The sequence below is a fragment of the Martes martes genome (genome assembly GCF_963455335.1).
Source record: "Martes martes genome assembly, chromosome: 1".
NCBI lineage: Eukaryota > Metazoa > Chordata > Mammalia > Carnivora > Mustelidae > Martes > Martes martes.
In genome coordinates, this window is record NC_137888.1 from 104,949,890 (window position 1) to 104,972,003 (window position 22,114).

General features: G+C 36.9%; 1 protein-coding gene across 3 annotated transcripts in view; it reads left to right on the forward strand.

Moving 5' to 3' along the window:
* Positions 1 to 22,114, forward strand: part of KLHL24 (kelch like family member 24) — a 41,586-nt gene that overhangs the window by 14,675 nt on the left and 4,797 nt on the right. For all 3 annotated transcript variants that reach the window (XM_080796281.1, XM_080796280.1, XM_080796282.1), the window contains 5 exons: positions 467 to 1,443; positions 10,437 to 10,621; positions 11,959 to 12,077; positions 15,622 to 15,810; positions 17,308 to 17,496. In XM_080796281.1, coding sequence (XP_080652407.1) covers positions 524 to 1,443; positions 10,437 to 10,621; positions 11,959 to 12,077; positions 15,622 to 15,810; positions 17,308 to 17,496 — 1,602 coding nt within the window. In that variant the 5' untranslated portion in view covers positions 467 to 523. The remainder of the gene's footprint in view (positions 1 to 466; positions 1,444 to 10,436; positions 10,622 to 11,958; positions 12,078 to 15,621; positions 15,811 to 17,307; positions 17,497 to 22,114) is intronic.

Below are 22,114 nucleotides of genomic sequence, written 5' to 3' on the forward strand. Positions count from 1 at the left end.
ACCTAACCCACTGAGCCACCCAGGCGCCCCTGCCAGTACACATATTTTTAAAGGCTACTGATATATATAACTGAATTCTTCTCTCACAATACTATATTAAGATAATAAACATTTATATTAAGATTCTGAATGTGGTCAAATTCTTTGTCTTATAGCACTCAAACTTAACTCTGCAGTCGGTAGATATAACCTAGTTGTGTAAAAGGGGAGAAAGAAGTTATTAGTAATTCAAAAAGTACATAGTATCTTTGGGGGGTGGGATTAAGAAGTACTATTGCAAATTGTACCCATAATGCGAATTTTTATTTGTCAATTCTTATTAAAAAGAGATAGTACTCTATACTCCTTATAAGATACATTAAGTATGTGATTTTATTGTAATGTTTATATCAAAATGAGACTATGTCGTTTCAGTGCTGAATTTTTTATATATTGAAATGTTTTTTTTTTGTCCCCCTATTTTTAGCCACATAAAGAAAAGCCTTGACATTTCTCAACAATTATATAGTCAACTGATGTAACAATGGTACTAATATTGGGACGAAGACTAAACAGAGAGGATCTCGGGGTTCGTGATTCCCCAGCAACTAAGCGTAAAGTTTTTGAAATGGACCCTAAATCTCTGACAGGCCATGAGTTTTTTGACTTCTCTTCAGGATCATCCCATGCTGAAAACATACTCCAGATATTCAATGAATTCCGAGACAGCCGCTTATTCACAGATGTCATCATTTGTGTGGAAGGCAAAGAATTTCCTTGCCATAGAGCTGTTCTCTCAGCCTGTAGTAGCTACTTCAGAGCTATGTTTTGTAATGACCACAGAGAAAGCCGAGAAATGTTGGTTGAGATCAATGGTATTTTAGCTGAAGCTATGGAATGTTTTTTGCAGTATGTTTATACTGGAAAGGTAAAGATCACTACAGAGAATGTACAATATCTCTTTGAAACGTCAAGCCTCTTTCAGATTAGTGTTCTCCGTGATGCTTGTGCCAAGTTCTTAGAGGAGCAACTTGATCCTTGTAACTGCTTAGGAATCCAGCGCTTTGCTGATACCCATTCTCTCAAAACACTCTTCACAAAATGCAAGAATTTTGCATTACAGACTTTTGAGGATGTGTCGCAGCATGAAGAATTTCTTGAGCTTGACAAAGATGAACTTATTGATTATATTTGTAGTGATGAACTTGTTATTGGTAAAGAGGAAATGGTTTTTGAAGCCGTCATGCGTTGGGTCTATCGTGCTGTTGATCTGAGAAGACCACTGTTACATGAGCTCCTGACACATGTGAGACTCCCTCTGTTGCATCCAAACTACTTTGTCCAAACAGTTGAGGTGGACCAGTTGATCCAGAATTCTCCTGAGTGTTATCAGCTGTTGCATGAAGCAAGACGGTACCACATACTTGGGAATGAAATGATGTCTCCAAGGACTAGGCCACGCAGGTAAGAGAACTATTTAAAAATGAACTACAACATAATTAACAAAAGTTTTTTTTTTTTTTTAATATTTTTAAACCTCCTGAGTGAAATCTCAGTGTAGTCATTTATATGCATTGTCTACATATGGCTTTCCATAATTTAAGATTTGTTTTGGATTACATAAAATATTAAAATTTCTCTCCCCCTCAAAAAAAAATTTTTTTAAAAGTCTTTCTCAGTGAAGACTAGATTCAACACTATCATTCTTTGTTATTCTGAGCTGTGAAAGGTTATTGTGAAGTGTCTTCACAACTGTGAACATCTCCGCATATTTCTGCTTATTTCTCTTAATCTTTGTAGGATCCCAAATAACTCCACTTTTCTTTCTAAAGGGTCTTTGGATATAAAGTAGACTAAAGACTGTGGTAGACTCAGACTCTCTTGTACTGCTTCTGCATATAAAAAACAATTGGCAGGGGTGCCCAGTTGGCTTGATTTCAGCTCAGGTCATGATCTCAGAGTCATGAGATCAAGCACTGCATTGGGCTCTACACTCAGTGGGGAGTCTGCTTGAGATTCTCTCTCTCCCTCAAATAAGTAAGTAAATCTTTAAAAAAAAAAAAAAAAGTCTCAGGGTCCTGGGATCGAGCCCCACATTGAGCCCCGCATCAGGCTCTTTGCTCAGCGAGCAGCCTTCTTCCTGCTCTCTCTCTCTCTCTGCCTGCGTCTCTGCCTACTTGTGATCTCTGTCAAATAAATAAAATCTTAAAAAAACAACAACAACAACAAAACCGCGTGCACGCGCGTAATTGGCAAATTCACAGACTTCCTTTTTTCCTAACAGGCAACTTGAAATGTAAAGGTGAAGTAAGTAAACTAGTATATATAAGTGGATTCTTGATGTAAAACCCAGGTTTCAGATCTCTTCTTATTGCCACAGTTACTTAATGTCAATCTTAATTTTTTAATTTTTTTTCTGATTATAAAAATTTATATCATCATTAGGGAGAATTTGGAAAATATATTTAGAGGTAGGAATTCAATTCAGTATTAGACTTGTATCTTTTATAGTGCATTATTTCAGTAAAACAGGTTTTAATTTATAAGCTATAGAAAAATAATCATGTTAATACTTACCTGTTACTGCATATTAGTACCAGTCACTAGGAATTTCATTATCTGAACAATGTGTATTGTTTGTCAGGTTCTCATCTTTCTGAGAAATTCCAAACTTCTTTGAAAGAGGAGTGAGTTTCCACTTCAACTACAGTTCACTCCTCTGCTTCCCCTCCAGTCACTTAGCTGAAACTCCTCTTTTTTTTTCTTTTTAAAGATTTTATTTATTTATTTGACAGACAGAAATCACAAGTAGGCAGAGAGGCAGGCAGAGAGAGAGGAGGAAGCAGACTCCCCGCCAAGCAGAGAGCCCGATGTGGGGCTCCATCCCAGCAGCCTGGGATCATGACTGGAGCCGAAGGCAGAGGCTTTAACCCACTGAGCCACCCAGGTGCCCCTGAAACTCCTCTTAATCAGGCCATCACTGACCTTCTATTTGTTATTTGTTAGCCTCTTTTCAGTTTTTATTCACCTTGATCTCTCTTTAGGATTTGACTTTATCAGTTGCTTTACTTTTTCTTGAAAGTCCTTCCTTAGCTTCTGGAACACCATTTCCTCATGGTCCTCTTCAACTGTTCTTTTTCCATTTGATCGTTCTGTATCTGGCCTTTGAAATGTTGATAGTCCCCTCAGTTCACACCTCTCTGGCTTGCCTTATATCCCATCTTCCTAGGTGATCTCATCTGTTCTCTTGATTTTAATTACCATACATGTTACTGGCTATCAGACCTAGAACTCTAGCCCAGACTTTCTCTTTCATTTATTCATCAATCCATTCAGCCAGTTTTTAAAAATTTGTTTATTTTTACCTCAGGACACATCTTTAAAACAGTAAGATAGGCTAAATAATATCCCACTTGAAGTTAATAATATTTCTTTCATATTAACTAATACCCAATCTGTATTCATATTTCCCCAGTCTTTTCCAAACTGTTCTTTAATGAACCTTGATCCAATTCAGTACCACTCATTGCATCTGGTTATTCCCATGAAGTCTCTAAATCCAGAACAGTTTCTTTTTCATGATTTTAACTTGTTGATGGGCAAGTTGTCCAGAAAAATAGTCCACCTTCTGTATTAGGTTGCTGCCTTATGCTGTCACTTAGCTGAATTTAGCTATGTTTTCTGAAAACTGGAAGTTAGCTCTGTAAGCTTCCACTTAATGGAGACAAGTTAAATGTTTTTGGCTAGAATTCATCCTAGGTAATGTGTCTATTGTATTGCATTACATTAGGAGACACACCATATCTGGTGGTCCCACCATTAGTGATACAAAGATTAACTCTGGATTAGGGTGATAACAGCCTGTTACCACCACTGTTAATTAGGTTATAGTCCTCACATCAGCCAGTGTTTCTTCAGTGTTTATCCTGTGCCAAGTGTTCTCCACAGTTCAATCCATACTGAATATTCTACCTATACATACCCACGTGTCTCTTAAATAAGAGAGAAAACCTCAACATATATTAAAAACAGAGTATGAGTGGTGCCTGGGTAGCTCAGTTGTTAAGGGTCTGTCTGCCTTCAGCTCAGGTCATGATGCCAGGGTCCTGGGAGTGAGCCCTGCATCAGGCTCCCTGCTTGGCAGGAAGCCTGCTTCTCCCTCTCCCACTCCCCCTGCTTATGTTCCCTTTCTTGCTATGTCTCTGTCAAAAAATAGGTAAAATCTTTTAAAAAAGAAAAAAACAGGGTATGGTAGCGATTACCTAGAAAGAGGATATGGGCTAATCTAAGAGCACAAAAGCTTTGGTAATCTGCACTCTCAGTTGTAAACCCTCGGGAGAAAAAACAGTAGAAATCAATCATAGGAGCAAATCTTACAAATAGTTGTCTTGTGATTAATATATATTATGCAACTCTAAATCTCTGTACTACTACATAATGACTATTTTTAAATAAATGACGAGTGCAAGTATCATGATGTGTTCAGAGTACTAGCTTCAGACTCAGGTCTGGACTGGGATGTGGCTCCGTACAAATAGTTAATATCATGACCTTAGACAAAACATTTTAACTTCTGTATCAATTTTCTCACCTGAAAAATTAAGCATAGTACCACCTTGTAAGCTTGTGAGGATTGGAAATACGATATGAAAAGTATATAACCTAGTATTACACACAAAAATGCACAATAAAAATGTTTGCTGGTTTCATAAAGAAAATAATCAAAATACATTGTAAATTTGTGCTCTACTTTTACAGAATAGGAAATTTGGTTTGAAAGACAGATATGCTTGATATCAAATGATTTATTTTAAGAATATTTTATTCAGGGCGCCTGGGTGGCTCAGTGGGTTAAAGCCTCTGCCTTCAGCTCAGGTCATGATCCCAGGATCCCGGGATCCTGGGATTGAGTCCTGCATCGGGCTCTCTGCTCAGCAGGGAGCCTGCTTCCTCCTCTCTCTCTCTCTGCCTGCCTCTGCCTACTTGTGATCTCTGTCTTTCAAATAAATAAATAATAAAAATCTCAAAAAAAGAAAACTAAGAATATTTTATTCAGTTCTGTGGGAAAAAATGATGCTCTTTGCCACATTCCATTGAGCAACAGAGATAGCTAAGATTTAATAAGCTTGTCATTTTGAGGTTGGAATTAATTAAGTACTTTTCTAATACTTTCTACTACCTCTTGCCTAACAATCAGTTACTATATAATGAAAATTATGTCCATAATGAAGACAAAGTTCAAGTTCCTATTGAAAACCAGTAAGAACATGAAGATTATAATTAAGATTTTTTTTAAAAAGATTTTATTTATTTATTTGACTAGAGAAAGAGAGCATAAGCAGGGGGAGTGGCAGGGAGAGGGAGAATCAGGCTCCTGCTGAACAGAGAGCCTGAGGTCTCAAGACCTAAGCCAAAGGCAGATGCATAACCAACTGAACTATCCAGGTGTCGTTTGTTTTTATTCTTAACTCAAACATTTTTCATGAATATATATGTAAGTTTCCCTCTACCTGATCCCTGATACATCCGTTCTCCCCAAAGGATACCACTGTTACCAGTTTCTTGAACTCTTTGAAAATATTCTTTGTGTGTGTATATATTCTAGGTGTGTGTGTATACGCACACATACCTCTCTGCTTCTCTTTATACACTCAGTTCTGCGCCTTGTTTTTATCATTTATAAGTATCTTGGAGATTATTCCACATTGACACATACAGATCTTTAAGCCAGTCTGTTCACCATATTCTTTTACTATGGACAAATCACTAAGTGGGAAGTCAAAGTTTTTAAAGGTTGTTTTGCAAGCATGGAATCCAAACAAAGGGAATTAGTAGATCTTTAAAACTGGAGTCCTCTCAGCTAGTACAGCTTAAGGAAGTCTCACTCACCGTAAAAATATCCTTACCAAAGAACCAGTAATGTTCAGGTTAGCTAAGCTAAGATTCTCTTTCCCTTAGACAAGAACTTGAATGGGCACAGGAGAGGTTTGTTCTTGTAAGACCTTCTGTGATTACTTTTTCATTCATTTACTTATTGCTTTTGTGATTAACCAGTCCCTCTTTTAATATATAGTTCTTTCTTTATTTTTTTATTTTTTTTTAATTTTTATTTATTTATTTAACAGAGAGAGATCACAAGTAGGCAGAGAGGCAGGCAGAGGGAGGGAGGGGGCTAAGCAGGCTTCCCGCTGAGCAGAGAGCCTGATGCGGGGCTCAATCCCAGGATCCTGGGATCATGACCTGAGCCGAAGGCAGCGGCTTAACCCACTGAGCCACTCAGGTGCCCCTAGTTCTTTCTTTAGATATATTAATACATTAAGTTTAGCAACTGTCATACCTTACAAACTAGAGAGCCATGTGGCTCTCTCTCTTAGGGCTTCAAGTTTCATACCTCTATTCTAGTTAATTATTTTGTTTGATGGCTCAGTTTTCAGATATTTTTGAGTCTTGGAATGGTGAATAGATTATATTACTAATATCATTCCTTTCTTTCTTCCAGATTCCTGCTATATGGAAATAATGGCTTTCCTATTGTGCTTTTTAAATACGTTCAGTTATTCTTCCATTAGCCATTAACCATTCCCAGTGACCCCTTTTATTGATGAGAATGAGTTTGGCCTATCTCTGGCATATTTGGCATTAATAATAACTAAGTCTGTTATTTCAGCCAACAAATCCTGTATTTTGCCTTTTGAGGGTTTTTTTCTTTAGATTTTTAAAATTTATTTATTAGAGAGCACACAAGCAGGGGGAGGGCCAGAGGGAGAGAATTATTTTAAATCTTGCACATAAATCAAAGAATGTAGTCTTTTAATTTGATCTTTTCTTTAATTCATGATAAAAGAGGATGGTGATTTTTTTTAAAAACAATATTTGCCATAGTAAAAAAAAAAAAAAAAAAAAAGGATAATTTAGTTGTAATACTTTCCCAGGAACAAATGGTAAGATTTAATACTAAAACAGCAATTATTTTTTATTTTATCACAGCAGAATCAGGATTTTCACTTGAAAGCATTAAGAAAATAATGTTCATTCTAAAAAATAGATTGAACTGGGGTATCCGGACTTTTATTCATCCTATATTATCATCTTGATTGCCTTTTTGTTCCAGTTGCCATTATTAGCTGGAATAACATATTTCCTTTAAGGCGGTCATCTCCCTGCCTTAGATGAAAGTTTTTCCAACCTCAAGAAATAAAGAATAACTTCTAAGAAAGATTTATTTATTTTATAGAGAGAGAGCCCTCATGCAAGCATAAGGAGGGGCAGAGGGAGAGAAACTCAAGCAGACTCCCCACTGATCTGGGAGTGCAGTACAGGGCTTGATCCCATAACCCGGAGATCATGACCTGAGCCAAGACCAGGAGTCAGTCATTTAACCGACTGAGCCACCCAGGCATCCCTAAAAATAACTTTTGGTGGATTCACAGTCTTTAATGAGAACACCAGGCTTGTCTCTAATTAAGTTAAAAGCCATTTGGTTGCAAATAAGACCTTTAGTACAGGCAAAACTACCAGTTTATTGATCTTTTCAGATAAAAACACATTTCCAGTAGGCACTGAAAAGATCCTTTAATTAGTGGGGCTACTTGTTTTAGCCATTAGTTTTTGGTGCTATTCTCTCTTATTCAAAGGTACAAAAACAGACAACATATGTTTATTAGGCTAAGAAGTCTTGAAAAAAGCAAGCAAGTTTAAGCAAAGAGAAGCTATAAAATATATCAAATGTGGGACAGCTGAGTGGCTCAGTTGGTTAAGTGTCTGACTCTTGGTTTTGGCTTAGGTTGTGATCTCAGGGTTTTGAGATTGAGCCCCATGTTGAGCCTGATGCTGGGTGTGAAGCCTGCTTAAGATTCTCTCTCCCTCTGACCTGCCCCCCCCCAACCTGTGATGCCCCTTTGCTCTCTGTCTTTTCAGAAAAAAAAAATAAAAATAAAATGTTATAAGGAAAGTGTATAAAACACAATTCTTATATAATAGTTACCTTGATTTCATATTAAAATAATTGGGAGTTGTTGAACCCTACTGATAGTATTTAGTAACTTCTGATCAGTCAATCAGTAAGGTTTTGAGGAAAATCACATGGATTTGTTTTAGAGGTATTTTAAGTAAAATTTTAGGAAATAGTAATTTGAGAAAGTGATACTTTTATGGAAAGAAGGATAAGTTATACCAAGCATCTGGTGTTACTCTCGAATTACTTTAATAGTTTCTTTATGGAATTAATGTGGAAAATAGTATTGATGATATTTCAGTTCTTCTGATGATGTCTTACTATATACTAGATTAGGGTTATATGATTTGATAGGTTCCTAAAAGTAATTTTTATTACATCTGTGAATACGATTCTTTTCTACAATATATTTTTCTGATTTTATAAAGGAAAAGTATGCCTGGCCTAGAACAGGTAAATGATTATTAGTTGAAAAAGCTATGAGTAAATGTAGCTAGAATATAGTATCTTTGTTAAAGTGACATACCAGTATTGCTTAATTTTTTTTTCTACTGTAATTATGAAACATCATACTGACTAAAACTACAAATTAGTGTTCTGATGTGGTCTTTTTTCCTTCCACATTTAAGTTAAGAGAAGAGGGATTGTTAGCATTTTGCATCATGAGATTAAAATTGTAACAACCATAAAATGTAGTTACAGGACCTTTTTCATTTCAGTTATATTTGTGAAAAAATATAAAAGTCAAATAATTTTAAAATTATAAGCTTTCTATTGAGCCTTATGAATAACAACAAAAAACTTGAATAAGCTTTTAGTTTTTCCTGTATCTATCTTAACAACAATTTTTTTTTTAAAGATTTTACTTATTTATTTGACAGAGAGAGACGGCGATAGAGAGAATACAAGTAAGGGGAGTGGGAGAGAGAGAAGCAGTTTTCCCCTCCACCCTGGAGCAGGGAGCCTAATGCAGGGCTTGATCCCAGGACCCTGGGATTATGACATGAGCCGAAGGCAGACACTTAATGACTGAGCCACCCAGGCACCCCAACAACAAATTTTTTTAAGTTTTTTTTTTTTTTTTTTTAAGATTCTATTTATTTATTTGACACAGGGAGAGATCACAAGTAGGCAGAGAGGGGGAAGCAGGCTCCCTGCTGAGCGGAGAGCCGGATGTGGGTGGGGCTCCATCCCAGGACCCTGAGACCATGACCTGAGCTGAAGGCAGAGGCTTAACCCTCTGAGCCACCCAGGTGCCCCTAAAGGTTTATTTATTTATTTATTTGACAGAGAAAGAAAGCACAAGCAGGGGGAGGGGCAGGCAGAGGGTCCACAGAGCAGGGAACCCAATACAGAGCTCGATCCTAGGACCCTGGGATCATGACCTGAGCTGAAGACATAACCAACTAAGCCACCCAGGCACCCTGTATCTATCTTAAATTTAAACTACGAAATAAATGGAAGTCCGTGGTTACCATAAACCTTAGGATTCTCTTAATGCTGTAAATGTTGTTTTTTCCACTCTGAAAATAGTCCATGCTCATTATCATTGTGGAAATTTGTATTGATAGAAAGAAAGAATCCACGCTCTCCAGAGATAACCATCATTAGCCTTTGGTGGTATAGGTATTTTCTTTCCACACACATTTTTTACATAGTATTGATCAGACCTTCTGTACAGTTTTTGGCCTTGCTTTTTTTCCTTTAACATTCTTTGTTATAAACTCTGTTAACCTTTAAGTGATTGCTCAGTGTTTTGATTTGGATTGCTTTAATGTACTTAACTTTAAAAAACTATTTTAAGAAATAGTTTCCAACAAATACATACACCCCTTTAAAGGGTACTTAGATTATAGTATGAATTAGTTTTTTTAGGACTAGCAATCTGGGGTGCTTGGGTGACTCAGTATGTTAAGCATCTGACTTCAGCTCAGATCATGATCTCGGGGTCTTAAATCAAGCCCCTGCATTGGGCTCCCAGATAAGCAGGGGGTCTGCTTGTCCCTTTCCCTCTATGCCTCCTCCTCCTGTTGTTCTTTCTCTTAAATAAATAAAATCTTCAAAAAAAAAAAGAACTAGCAATCTTATGAAAAATCACCATTTTTCTTCATTATCTTACCTTAGTATGGCTGCACACATCTGAATTACTACAAAACTACCTTTGGAAGTAATCCTTACTATTACCAGGATTCCAGTTGAGTTAGGTAGGATCTTTGGACTGCTTTATATTTTTTAAGGCAAAACTGATAGAAAAAAAATACCCATAGAAATTTTCTGTGGAAAATGACATCACTAAATCCCTTGCAAATGTCTCTCAAAGTCTCTCAAAATGTCTCTCAAAATCCTTCTCAAAGTCTTTGGCAGCCTGTGTTATTTGGCACGTGCTCAGGGAATAAACAACTGTTTACTTTCTACTTTCTTTACGTTCATGGTATGTTTTTAGAGTTTTCAACAATCTTGAGTGTATTTTATTATTTATACATTCTTATAATAATTGTTTTAGGTCAACTGGCTATTCTGAGGTGATAGTTGTCGTTGGAGGCTGTGAACGGGTTGGAGGATTTAATCTTCCATACACCGAGTGCTATGATCCTGTGACAGGAGAATGGAAGTCTTTGGCTAAGCTTCCAGAATTTACCAAATCAGAGTATGCAGTCTGTGCTCTAAGGAATGACATTCTTGTTTCAGGTAAATAAAGAATTATTATTTCTGTAGCTACTTTTTGAATTTTTTAATTTTTTTATAAACATAATGTATTATTAGCCCCAGGGGTACAGATCTGTGAATCGCCAGGTTTACACAATTCACAGCACTCACAATAGCACATACCCTTCCCAATGTCCACAACCCCACCACCCTCTCCCTCCCCCCTCCCCCGACCCCATTTTGTTTTGTGACATTAAGAGTGTCTTGTGGTTTGTCTCCCTCCCGATCCCATCTTGTTCCATTTATTCTTTTCCTACCCCTCAAACCCCACACGTTGCATCTCCACTTCCTCATATCAGGGAGATCATATGATAGTTGTCTTTCTCTGACTTATTTCGTACTGTAGCTACTTTTAATTTGAACACAGCTTGGCTATTTTAAACAGTAGTAAGTAGTGTCTCAGAAGAAAACCATGAAAGTGAATAGGCACGCTCTCAGCAGATCAGTTTATACAACAAATAAAACTGAGAATGACTTTTTCTCTTAAAAACAGGCTCAGGATGATCCAGAATGATTTATAAAAGATCGACCAGAAAAATGCCTTTAATCGTCATATTTTAAGTGCTCTCAAATGCATATGGGATATGGCATAATTTTTACAACTTGAACACGTTAACTTTGTTTTAAGGAACACTGTGAAGTATGCAAAGTGAAACTTACTCATAGAATTAATTAAGAAAAAAAAAGCAAGCAAAAAAAAGAATTAAGCATTTCTGATCCACCCAAGTTTTCTGAAATTCTCACCGAAGTTTATGAATAGGTTTTTCCTTAAAAATCTTAACTTGAAATTCTTTTATGTTGATGTTATATCCAAAATCTGAGACAATAAAATGACAGACTTATACAGAGTATAACTACATTATCATTGGTCCTGAGTCTATTATTTGGTTAATAATTTTACCAGCTTTGGAGTTACTCTATTACTACATGTTACACAATTTAACAAGACATAATTCATTTTATACAGTGGTATGCTTTTGAATAAATGGGTGATTTTTAAAAATCTTTTTAAAATAATTCTGTTGTTTGGGTGCTTCTGATGTCTGATTCAAATTAATAGCCTTATATATTTGTAAAATTTGTATTTTGCATTTTATTATTTAGGGCCTATGATTCTCAAGATAATAATCGGCAAGGTTTAAATCTGCTCTGTAGAACTGTTTCCATTAAGCTTTAAGAGGGTTGTTCTTTCATTCATTGAACTAAATTCACAAATTCTTAAGACTGGGTAAATAAATCCTATGTTATAATTATCTATGCCTTGAGCATAAATCCCTTGGTGACATACATACTGTGTGTGCATTGTTTTGCATTTAAAGGTGGAAGAATCAATGGCCGTGATGTGTGGATTTATAACTCACAGTTAAATATTTGGATTAGAGTTGCTTCTCTAAATAAAGGCAGATGGCGTCACAAAATGGCTGTCCTCCTTGGTAAAGTAAGAGAAACCACTTTTTATTACTATTGCTGGCACATTTCCAAAATAAATACCACAGTTAAATCCTTCATCTTACTCAGTCTCAGGGTATTTTGGATTCAGATTGTATTTCCTTCCATTTCTAACCTCAATAGATAAACTGAAGATATAAACAATTTGACACTGTACTTTTGAATGGATATTTTGTTCTCCCAATTTGGAATTTGTGGCAGTGCAGCACATTTCTCTTTTCATGCTCCATTGGAGTCTGAAAGCTTAAGAAGCGTTGGAAAATGAGTTACATCGAGTACAAAAACAGGCCAATGTCTAATCCAAGCAATCTTTTTCCTTTTACTGACTTTGGCAGTCAGGCAGAGATGTATTTATCCAGACTGATGTTATTTTATCTTTTGTCTTTATACAGGTTAGGGACAAAACAAATTTAAAATAGCACTAAGATAAATTCACCAGTGTATTTTAAAGAAAACTGATTATTGACTGTGGCTAATAAATATTTTAAAAATATATAATTTGGGGGGTGCCTGAGTGGTTCAGTCAGTTAAGCATCTGATTCCTGATCTCAGCTCCAGCCTTGATCTCACAGTTCAAGCCCCATGTTGGGTTCCATGCTGGTTGTGGAGGCTACTTTAAAAAACAAATAAATAATTATATGTTGGTTCTGAACCATTCTCTGTCCTTAGGAACTTGAGAAACACTTGTAGACTAGTGGTTTCCAAGCTTTTTAAAAGCAGCTACATCCTTTTTAAAGTTAAAAAGTTAAATCTAACATAAAAAGCCATTATGTAGAACAGATAAAAATACAGCAGGACCCTTTAGCTTTTCTTTGCCTCCATCTCTATTAGCTCCTTCAAAGCTACCTTATATTAATGCGCAATCTGAATGAAAGCAGTATACTTGCTTGCATATGTATTTCTGACTGCTTCCCTGATACCCACTTCTAAAAAGATTGCTACCTCTTGGGCCCTCATGTGGAGAGATTTTAGAGCCACCAATGAGAAAACAGAACTGCCCTGATAGAAACAGAGATGGTGTAGGAACCCTTCCCACTCAGCCTCTCATCAGCCCTGGTCCCCTCCCCCTGTTTCCCCATAGAGCCTGCTTGAAATTTCTATACTACAGAATATTCAAGAGTTTCTCAAAGCACAGCTGGAAAGCTTCTGTTACTTCCTAAGGCAATTGATCTGTTGTGCTGCTGCTCTCGACAAGGTCACTGAAATAATGGGGAACTTGAGATAGATGTAATGGAAAGAAACTAATTCTATTTGGCTATTTTCTGAAATCACTAGTTTGTCAGTAATTACTATATTATATATAGTTTTGGTAGCCATGCCTTAAGAATGATACAATATTACTGAAAGGGGTAGCTAAAATATTGAAGTGGTTGGAAAGAGAAGAGATCTGACTAAAAAAAATTGTAATTATTTAGTCTGGAAGTACAAAGGCAAATGCAAATGATTGATGTCTCAAATATCATGTATGGATTGGTGAACATAGATTTATTTGACAAATGTTAGTATACTTGACTTGAAGTTACCTAAAACTTAGAAGCAGTAAATCAAGACATGAAGGGAATCTTTCATACCTTAAAAAGCAAGTGCTCACATCATGGAAACTGTTATCCTAAAAAATTACAATATAAACTGAATTCAAACCTATAAAAGTATTTAAATTTATAAATGGTCTCTATTAAGAAAACCTAGGTAAGATGATTTGGAATAGAGAATCTAAGAGTAGGAAAGAATCTTAGAGAAAATTCTGTGTAACTTTTTCAGTTTTTAAAGAAACCTAATTCAGAGAAATCAAGTCACTTGCCCAAGGTTACACAGAAAGTAATAAAGCAGGGGCAAAGCAAAGTTCAAGATTTTCTTTCTTTTTTTTTTTTTAATATTTTATTCATTTATTTGACAGAGATCACAAGTAGGCAGAGAGTCAGGCAGAGAGAAAGAGGAGGAAGCAGGCTCCCCACTGAGCAGAGAGCCTGACATGGGGCTCGATTTCATGACCCAAGCCAAAGGCAGAGGCTTTAACCCACTGAGCCACCCAGGCGCCCCTAGTTCAAGATTTTCTTAATCTAGAGTACTTTCATCTTGGTGCTCACAACATATATTTTAAATTTATGAATGCAAGAGAATGGTAAAAAAAAATCCTCAAAATTATATTATGTGATAGGTACTATTACTGTCTACATTTTTATTAAGGAAATGAAGACTAACTCTCAGAGGATAAGTAAACCGCCCAAGGTTTATATTTCATAGCAATGCTAGATACTGAACCCTGCTTCTACTAACTTCAAAGCCATGCCCTTAATTGCTACATTGTGCCACAGTTTCCATATACTCTTCCAGCTGGGTGACCTTGAGTTGTTACTTAACCTCTCTGAACTTCATAGTGTTGGGAGAACAAACCCACCAAGAGATCATTTTAACATAATATGAGAAGTGCAACATTGAAATACAAAATAGCATTGGCTACTCTAGAAATTTGGAGGCATACAGAAAGATAAATTGTGGACAGACTTGAATGTAGGTGTATAATGTTTGGCCTTGACCACTTAGGCATCTGTTGCTGAACCATTAAAAGGAGTTGATGAAGTATTTTAGGAAGATTAATCTGTGGTTGAGGGAGCACAAGAGTGGAGACCAGGAGATTAATTGAGAAGTATAAAATGGTATGTATCCTGAAGTAGGATAGTGGCAGTGGGAAACAAAAGGGACAGATGTGGGATGCTGTGAAAGAAGACTCAGTGGGACTTAATAGTTACTTCATATGGAGGGAAGAGTTGATAATGACTGTCGATTAAAGAAATTGTGGATGAAAAAAAAAATTGTGGATGTTAAACTGAAGAACCTCGTTTAAGTTAAAAGTTTCTTGTGTATCTCATTATTCTTAGTGGATTATCTACATATAGGTCATTTAATAAATGACTTGATTAGTTCAGCTGTCACATAAAGATTAATATGTCTGCCTTCCTTAGATTTGTGGAAGCCCTTTGAAATATACAGTATAGAGTTAATTGTGTACTTTGTTAAGACACTTGATACTAAAATGAAAAACAAGATAGGCACTGCCGTCAGTGGTCTTACAGTCTAGTATTCCTTGTCTAATATTTTAGATTTGTAGCTTTATTACTTCATAATAATCGAACATTTTCATCATCCGTGAGTGTGAGCATTTAAGCAATCATGTAATTCTCAGTGCGAGCAGTATCACCCTTAAGGGGGTGAAGATTATTTTGAGGGGTAAAAAAAACTGTACTCCTTCATATGTAAAACACAGATATACATATAGGACATAAAAGGATATTATACAATATATGGTGGTATTAAAACTTCATCAGAGGGGGCTATTATGAAAAAAACAAAAACAAAAAAGTCTCCTCAGTGGTGAGAGGGTGCTAATGAAAGTTTCAAAAACTAAGCTAAATTATTGCAATTATAGTTATCAAGGGCTTTTTAAAGAGAACAGATCCTTTAATTCCTTAGCCAACTAGTTAAAAAATTCAGACTTTTGACAATTAAGATTTTTCCATGTATTTCACATATAGGTATATGTTGTTGGAGGCTATGATGGACAAAACAGACTTAGCAGCGTAGAATGTTATGATTCCTTTTCAAATCGATGGACTGAAGTTGCTCCCCTTAAGGAAGCAGTGAGTTCTCCTGCCGTGACTAGCTGTGTAGGCAAATTGTTTGTGATTGGTGGAGGACCTGATGATAATACTTGTTCTGATAAGGTAAGCCATGTTCTCTTTCAGAAATTACCAATTATGTATACGGGAAGAAAAATACAGAAAGCTTATCAAATAAATAGCGAGATCCCTTAGTGTGAGGAGCCTTTTAAAAATTGTCTAGTACTTTATACTTTGCGGGGAAAACACTAAGTTTCAAGTTACTGAAGTGAAGTCCTAATATATCTAACAATTTTTGGTAAAAAGCATTATTTAATCTTTCTGAAACAAAACTAATCTCAGCATTGGGATATTCTACTAAATAGTTTTAAACCTTTTCCTGCTACAGTCTGTAGAATCAAAAAATTACTCACAAAAAACACAGTTGGGAAGTGAATTAGCAGAGGATAAGATACAGTAACTACACTGCTTCCACTGGGTCATCTTCTGCATACTTTATAAGTATTTTTTAGAGCAAAAAAGAGGAAGAGAAACATCTGTATTGTCAATAGAGGACAGCTCCAAGTTGCTGCAGTTCATTAAATCCCTGAGACAAAAGAATATTTGCCTTCCTGACACCTTAGAAAATACTGTTACTCTGGAAACTACTGTCTGATTCCTAACCTGTTTAGCAGTTGTTAACTAAATTTTGTCAATTACTTACTTTTTTAAAGATTTTATTTATTTGAGAGAGGACACGGGGAGGAGCATGGGGAGAAGGACAAGCAGACTCCATGCTGAGCACAAAGCCCAATGCGGGACTCCATCTCACAACCCTGAGATCATGACCTGAGCTGAAACCAGGAATCAGACACCTAACTGACTGAGCCACCCAGGCGCCCAGTCAATTATCTTTTTAATTAAATTTAACATAATGTGGTCAAATGTTACAATTTTAGAATTCAGAATTTGTGATCATTCAGAGTATAGAAGTTTCCTGTGTTCTTTTGCAGAAAGGACTTCCTAAAAACATAAAGAAATTGTATTCAGATTGAGGCATAGTTATCCTGTATGACACAATTTTTTAAAAATCTGGACTGTTGGGGAACCTGGATAGCTCATAGCTCAGTTAAGTGTCCAGCTCTTGATTTCAGCTCAGGTCATGATCTCAGGGTATGAAATCAAGCTCCACATTGGGCTCCATGTTCAGCAGGGAGTCTGCTTGAGATTCTCTCTCTCCCTCTCCCTCTGTTTTTGCCTCTTGCCCCCCAACTCACATGCATTCTCTCCTCCTTTCTCTCTCTAAAATAAACCTTTAAAAAAAAATGTAGACTGGTTAGTGGAAATAAGAAAAGACCTATCATGATAGTGTAGTATCCATTCATCCTGGAAACAACTTGTGTTTATTATTCTATTCCGCTTGATAGTAATAAATTTGCATTTCTTTTGAGAATTTTATAATTCAGGCATTTCTCTATCAAGCTAACCTCTCTTAATTCTGTGAATTAATGTAATTAATGGGATTTCATTTTTAATTGTGTTTCTATATATTGGTAGACTTTTATTAAGTAAATTTGCATTTTGGTTTAGAGATTTCAATTAAATATTTCTATATATTACTAGGTTCAATCTTATGATCCAGAAACCAATTCTTGGCTACTTCGTGCAGCTATCCCAATTGCCAAGAGGTGTATAACAGCTGTATCCTTAAACAACTTGATATATGTTGCTGGTGGGCTGACCAAGGCAATATACTGCTATGATCCAGTTGAAGATTACTGGATGCATGTGCAGAATACATTCAGCCGACAGGTAATGACATAAAATAGTCCAAAAGAGAAATCAATCTAGGAGGGATGAAATACATGACCATTATAAATATACTGTAATTTCACTGTTAATATCATTCATGCATGCTGGAATTATTTCATAATTTTTAAAACCACATAAAGCATATGGTATTCCTGTTTTAAACTTGTTTCAGGGAATTGTTTTATTGAAATACCTTATTTTCTACCATCCCATGGTGAAGCAGCCATTGCACTTGGGCTGGTAGGTTTTATTTTTTCCCTTGACCTCTTTCAGAATCTACTCCAGTCCTTATCCCTATCTCTTATGTATTTTGAAAGAGAAGAAATGCTCCCAAACTGGTTTCTTTCCTTCTGTGGTTTTATTATGAAAGAAATGGCTGGGGGCACCTGGGGGCTCAGTCATTAAGTGTCGCCTTCAGATCAGGTCATGATCCCAGGGTCCTGGGATTGGGTGCCGCATTGGGCTGCCTGCTCAGCGGGAAGCCTGCTTCTCCCTTTCCTGCTCCCTCTGTTTGTGTTCCCTCTCCCACTGTGCCTCTCTCTGTCAAATAAGTAAAATCTTAAAGAAAGAAAGAGAGAGAGAGAGAGAGAAAGAAAGAAAAAAGAAATGGCTGGACTTAGGTCTCATCCATGCACACTACCTATACCCCTACTCCACCTCCACCCCCTGCCTCCCAAAAAGCCTCTGCTTAGCCTTTGATTCATGGCCCTACCCTCCTTCTAACCACCAAAATGCTTGATGGCTCTAATGCTGGAAATCTGGATCTACCAATGTACTAGTCTAGAGTTACTCTCTCAGAGGTCATTACTAATAATCTCCTCGGTCTCATCCATATTCTCTTATTTTTTCTGTGTAGCCCTTAAATATGGGTATTCCTTGAGTCTCTTTTCCCTACCTGCTTCCTAGTTTATACTCCATTCCTGAGTGGTCACATTTATTGCCCAGTACGAATTTCAAATCTTTATCTTCATTAAAGCCTCTCTCTCGTGCTCCAGACTCAAATTTCCAACTGCTTATTTGATAATTTTTATGATGTCCCAAGAGTTCAAACTTAAAACAGAATTCACCTTCTTCCCCAAGCCTACTTTTTCTGTTTCCAAACAACCTAGTGAATGGAAAGGAGTAATTCTACTCCTCTTTGAAGGACCACTTCATAGTTAGAACAAACTGCAGTTTCCTGTTTGGGATTGATCTTCCTTACTCACACAACACTTCTGGCACCAGATATGTGGATTTATTCCCACACCAACCAATTCTCCATCTCCTGCTGAATGTCTTAAGTTCAGTTCAGTTCCAACACTATCTGCCTGGAGTTAGCACCAGATTCCACAGGTTGAGGGCTCCGTTCAAGACTGCCACTGCTTCTGATGCCAACCGCTAGTTCCAGCTTGTCCCCCAGTACTTTTGACTGACTGGCTCTAAATTAACATTCCCACAATCCCCTCCCTGGGTTCAGTAATTTGCTAGAACAGCTCACAGAAATTATGGAAATACTTGTGTTTATCGGTTTATTATATAATAAAGGATATCATAAAGGATACAGATGAAGTGGCACGTAGGGTGAGGTCCAAAAGAGTCCCAAGCACAGGAGCTTCTGTCCTGGAGCTGACGTGCACCACCCTCCCAGGACATGGATATGTTCACTAACCCAGAAGCTGTTTGTATCCTGTATTTGGGGAATTTTTATGGAGGCTTCATCATGTAGCTATTAATGTAATTTCCAGCCCCTTTCCCCTCTCCAGAGAATGGGGAGTGGGGATGAAAGTTTTAAGATAATAATTACGGCTTGATCTTTTTGGTGACTAGCCCTCCCATCCAGAAGCCTACCAATAATCGCCTCATTAGAACAAAAGACTTATCACTTGGGAAATTCCAAGGGAATTAGGAGCTCTGTATCAGGAACTAGGGGCAAGACCAAAATATATTTTTCTATTATTTCATCCCTAGACTTAATTTCTTAGAGTTTCCTCACTTTCTCCTAAATTGAATCCAGTATGTCAGTTCTGTGTCCTCAAGAGTGTTTCCTATTCTTTTCCATTCCTGTAGTTCCTGCTTTTGTTCAAGTTCTTATCAGTTCTTCCCTAAACAAAAATAATAATATTCTCATTAGTGTTCTTTAATGTCTTGCTTCTCTCTCCCATTTTGCCACTGGTTATTTTCCCATAATTCTTATTGTGTCTCTCCTCTGATTGGAAACATACTGAATAAAATCCAAGTTCCCCACTTCATTCTAGGCCTTCTATCGTCTGACCTCTGCTTGTCTCTTCAGCTTCACTTTCTGCAACTTCATCCCAGTTATGTTAAGTGTCTGTTAAATTGCATTTGCTGTATAGATCCTACATGTTCTTGCCTTGGTTCATGATGCACTCTCAGACTCTAATGTCTTTTCTATCTTCTCCACTTGTAATTCTACTCCTCTTCAAAGGACCACTTCATAGTTAAAACAAACTGCAGTTTCCCTGTTCAGGATTGATCTCCTTTTCTGATTTGTCACTGCACTTGCATTTATATTATGGCAGTCGTAATCTGTTATGAGTATAAATGTTTATTTCCATACCAGAATTCCATCTTCTTGAGAGTACTGTTTTTTCTAACTCATTTTCTATCTTGCATTATTGTATCTTGCATTAATTGGTGCTCAGTAAATATTTATTGAATAAGTAAACAAATGAGACAGTGCAGTAACAAGGGACCTAATTTTAAGAGTCTTATATGCAAGATGTGTAAGAGATATAGACTGTAAAGAAAATGAATAGGGTTTGAATGAAACACCGTTTTTCTTAAGTTTTTGACATTGAGGTATAATCTCTAATTAGTAATGTATTCAAAGTAACATTGCCTCAGCTGATGAAAGGGACATGATAAGACCTTCAGCTTCATGGTACAGAGGGAATATAATCTTCTACCCCTCACGTATCACAGTTAAGTAAAAGTGAATCACATTTCTCTAGCTCAGTGGCCTCTCCTGGAAAGGACAGTCTCCAGCTCCGTAGAGCTGAGGTGTGCCCTACCATATAGAAACCCATATTATAGTCACATTCACCTGTGTGACAAGTGTTTACACTTATAAATTTTTTTTAAGTAAACTGTACCCCCAACATGGGGCTTGAACTCCCAGCCTTGAGATCAAGAGTCACATGCTCTGCTAACTGAGCCAGCCAGATGCCCCAATTTCTGAATTTTTTAATGAAGGCTAATCTTTATTGGCTTATAGTGGGTATTTTTTAAAAAGATTTTATTTATTTATTTGACAGAGAGAGAGACAGTGAGAGAGGGAACACAAGCAGGGGCAGTGGGCGAGGGAGAAGCAGACTTCCCACTGAGCAAAGAGCCTGATGTGGGTCTCGATCCCGGGACCCTGGGATCGTGACCCGAGCTGAAGGCAAACACTTAACGACTGAGCTCCCCAGGTGCCCCTTATAGTGGGTATTTTAAAGTACAATGCATTTTCATCAAGAAGTACTGTTCATTCAGAACTTGGCTATACTATAGAAAATGATAACAATTTAGGAAGATAATTTCCAGCATCTATCATAATGCAGGGCATATAATGAATATATTTCTAACTACATGGTTGAGATAAAGCTATGAAAAAGCAACAGGACAAATGGTACATTTTTTTCTAATTAATAACAGTGACTTTGAAAATTTCAAAGAAAAAACACTTAGCTCAGAAGTATATTAAATCTATGATGACAAAATCATTGAAGTCCAAATCAAATATTCTATGTCAAATATCTTGAAGCAAAAAATACTGAGATCTCTGGGATTATCTTTCCTCCTCAGTCCATTCTTACTACCAGTACCCCTAAGTATATCTGTGTAGGGGCGCCTGGGTGGCTCAGTCAGTTGAGTGTCTGCCTTCGCTTAGATCATGGTCTGGGGGTCCTGGGATCCAAGGCCCACATCGAGCCGTGAATCGGGCTCCCTGCTCAGCAGTACGCCTGCTGCTCTTTCTTCCTCTGCTGCTTCCCCTGCTTGTTCTCTCTCTCTCTCTCTCTCTGTCAAATAGGTAAGTAAAATCTTAAAAAAGATCTTAAAATTCTTAAAAAAGAATCTTGAAGAATATCTTTGTAAGCATTATTGATAGGTAATTTTTGAACCATCTTTAAGTGTTTGCATACCATTTAATGCTATAGGTGAAAAAGGGAAAATCAACTGTAATTTCCTATTAGACAGTTTTTTGAGTCAAACTTTTTTCTTTCTTTTTTTTTTTTAAAGATTTATTTATTTATTTGGCAGACAAAGATCACAAGTACACAGAGAGGCAGGCAGAGAGAGAGAGGAGGAAGCAGGCTCTCTGCCGAGCAGAGAACCCGATGTGGGGCTCGATCCCAGCACCCTGAGATCATGACCTGAGCCGAAGGCAGAGGCTTTAACCCACTGAGCCACCCAAGTGCCCCAAGTCAAACTTTTTTCAAATGCTTAGAATATTAAGTGGCCAAAAAAGCTGAAAAAAAAAAAATGAACTCTTTGTTGCAGATCTAATGGACCTAATGCAGCCTTTTTCTGTTTCTGTCCCTTACCATGTCCATGCCTCTTGACTCTTCATAATTCCCAAAAGCCGCAACTTGCTATTTTCAACATATTTTGCTTTTTAAACTTTTGTCAGGAATAT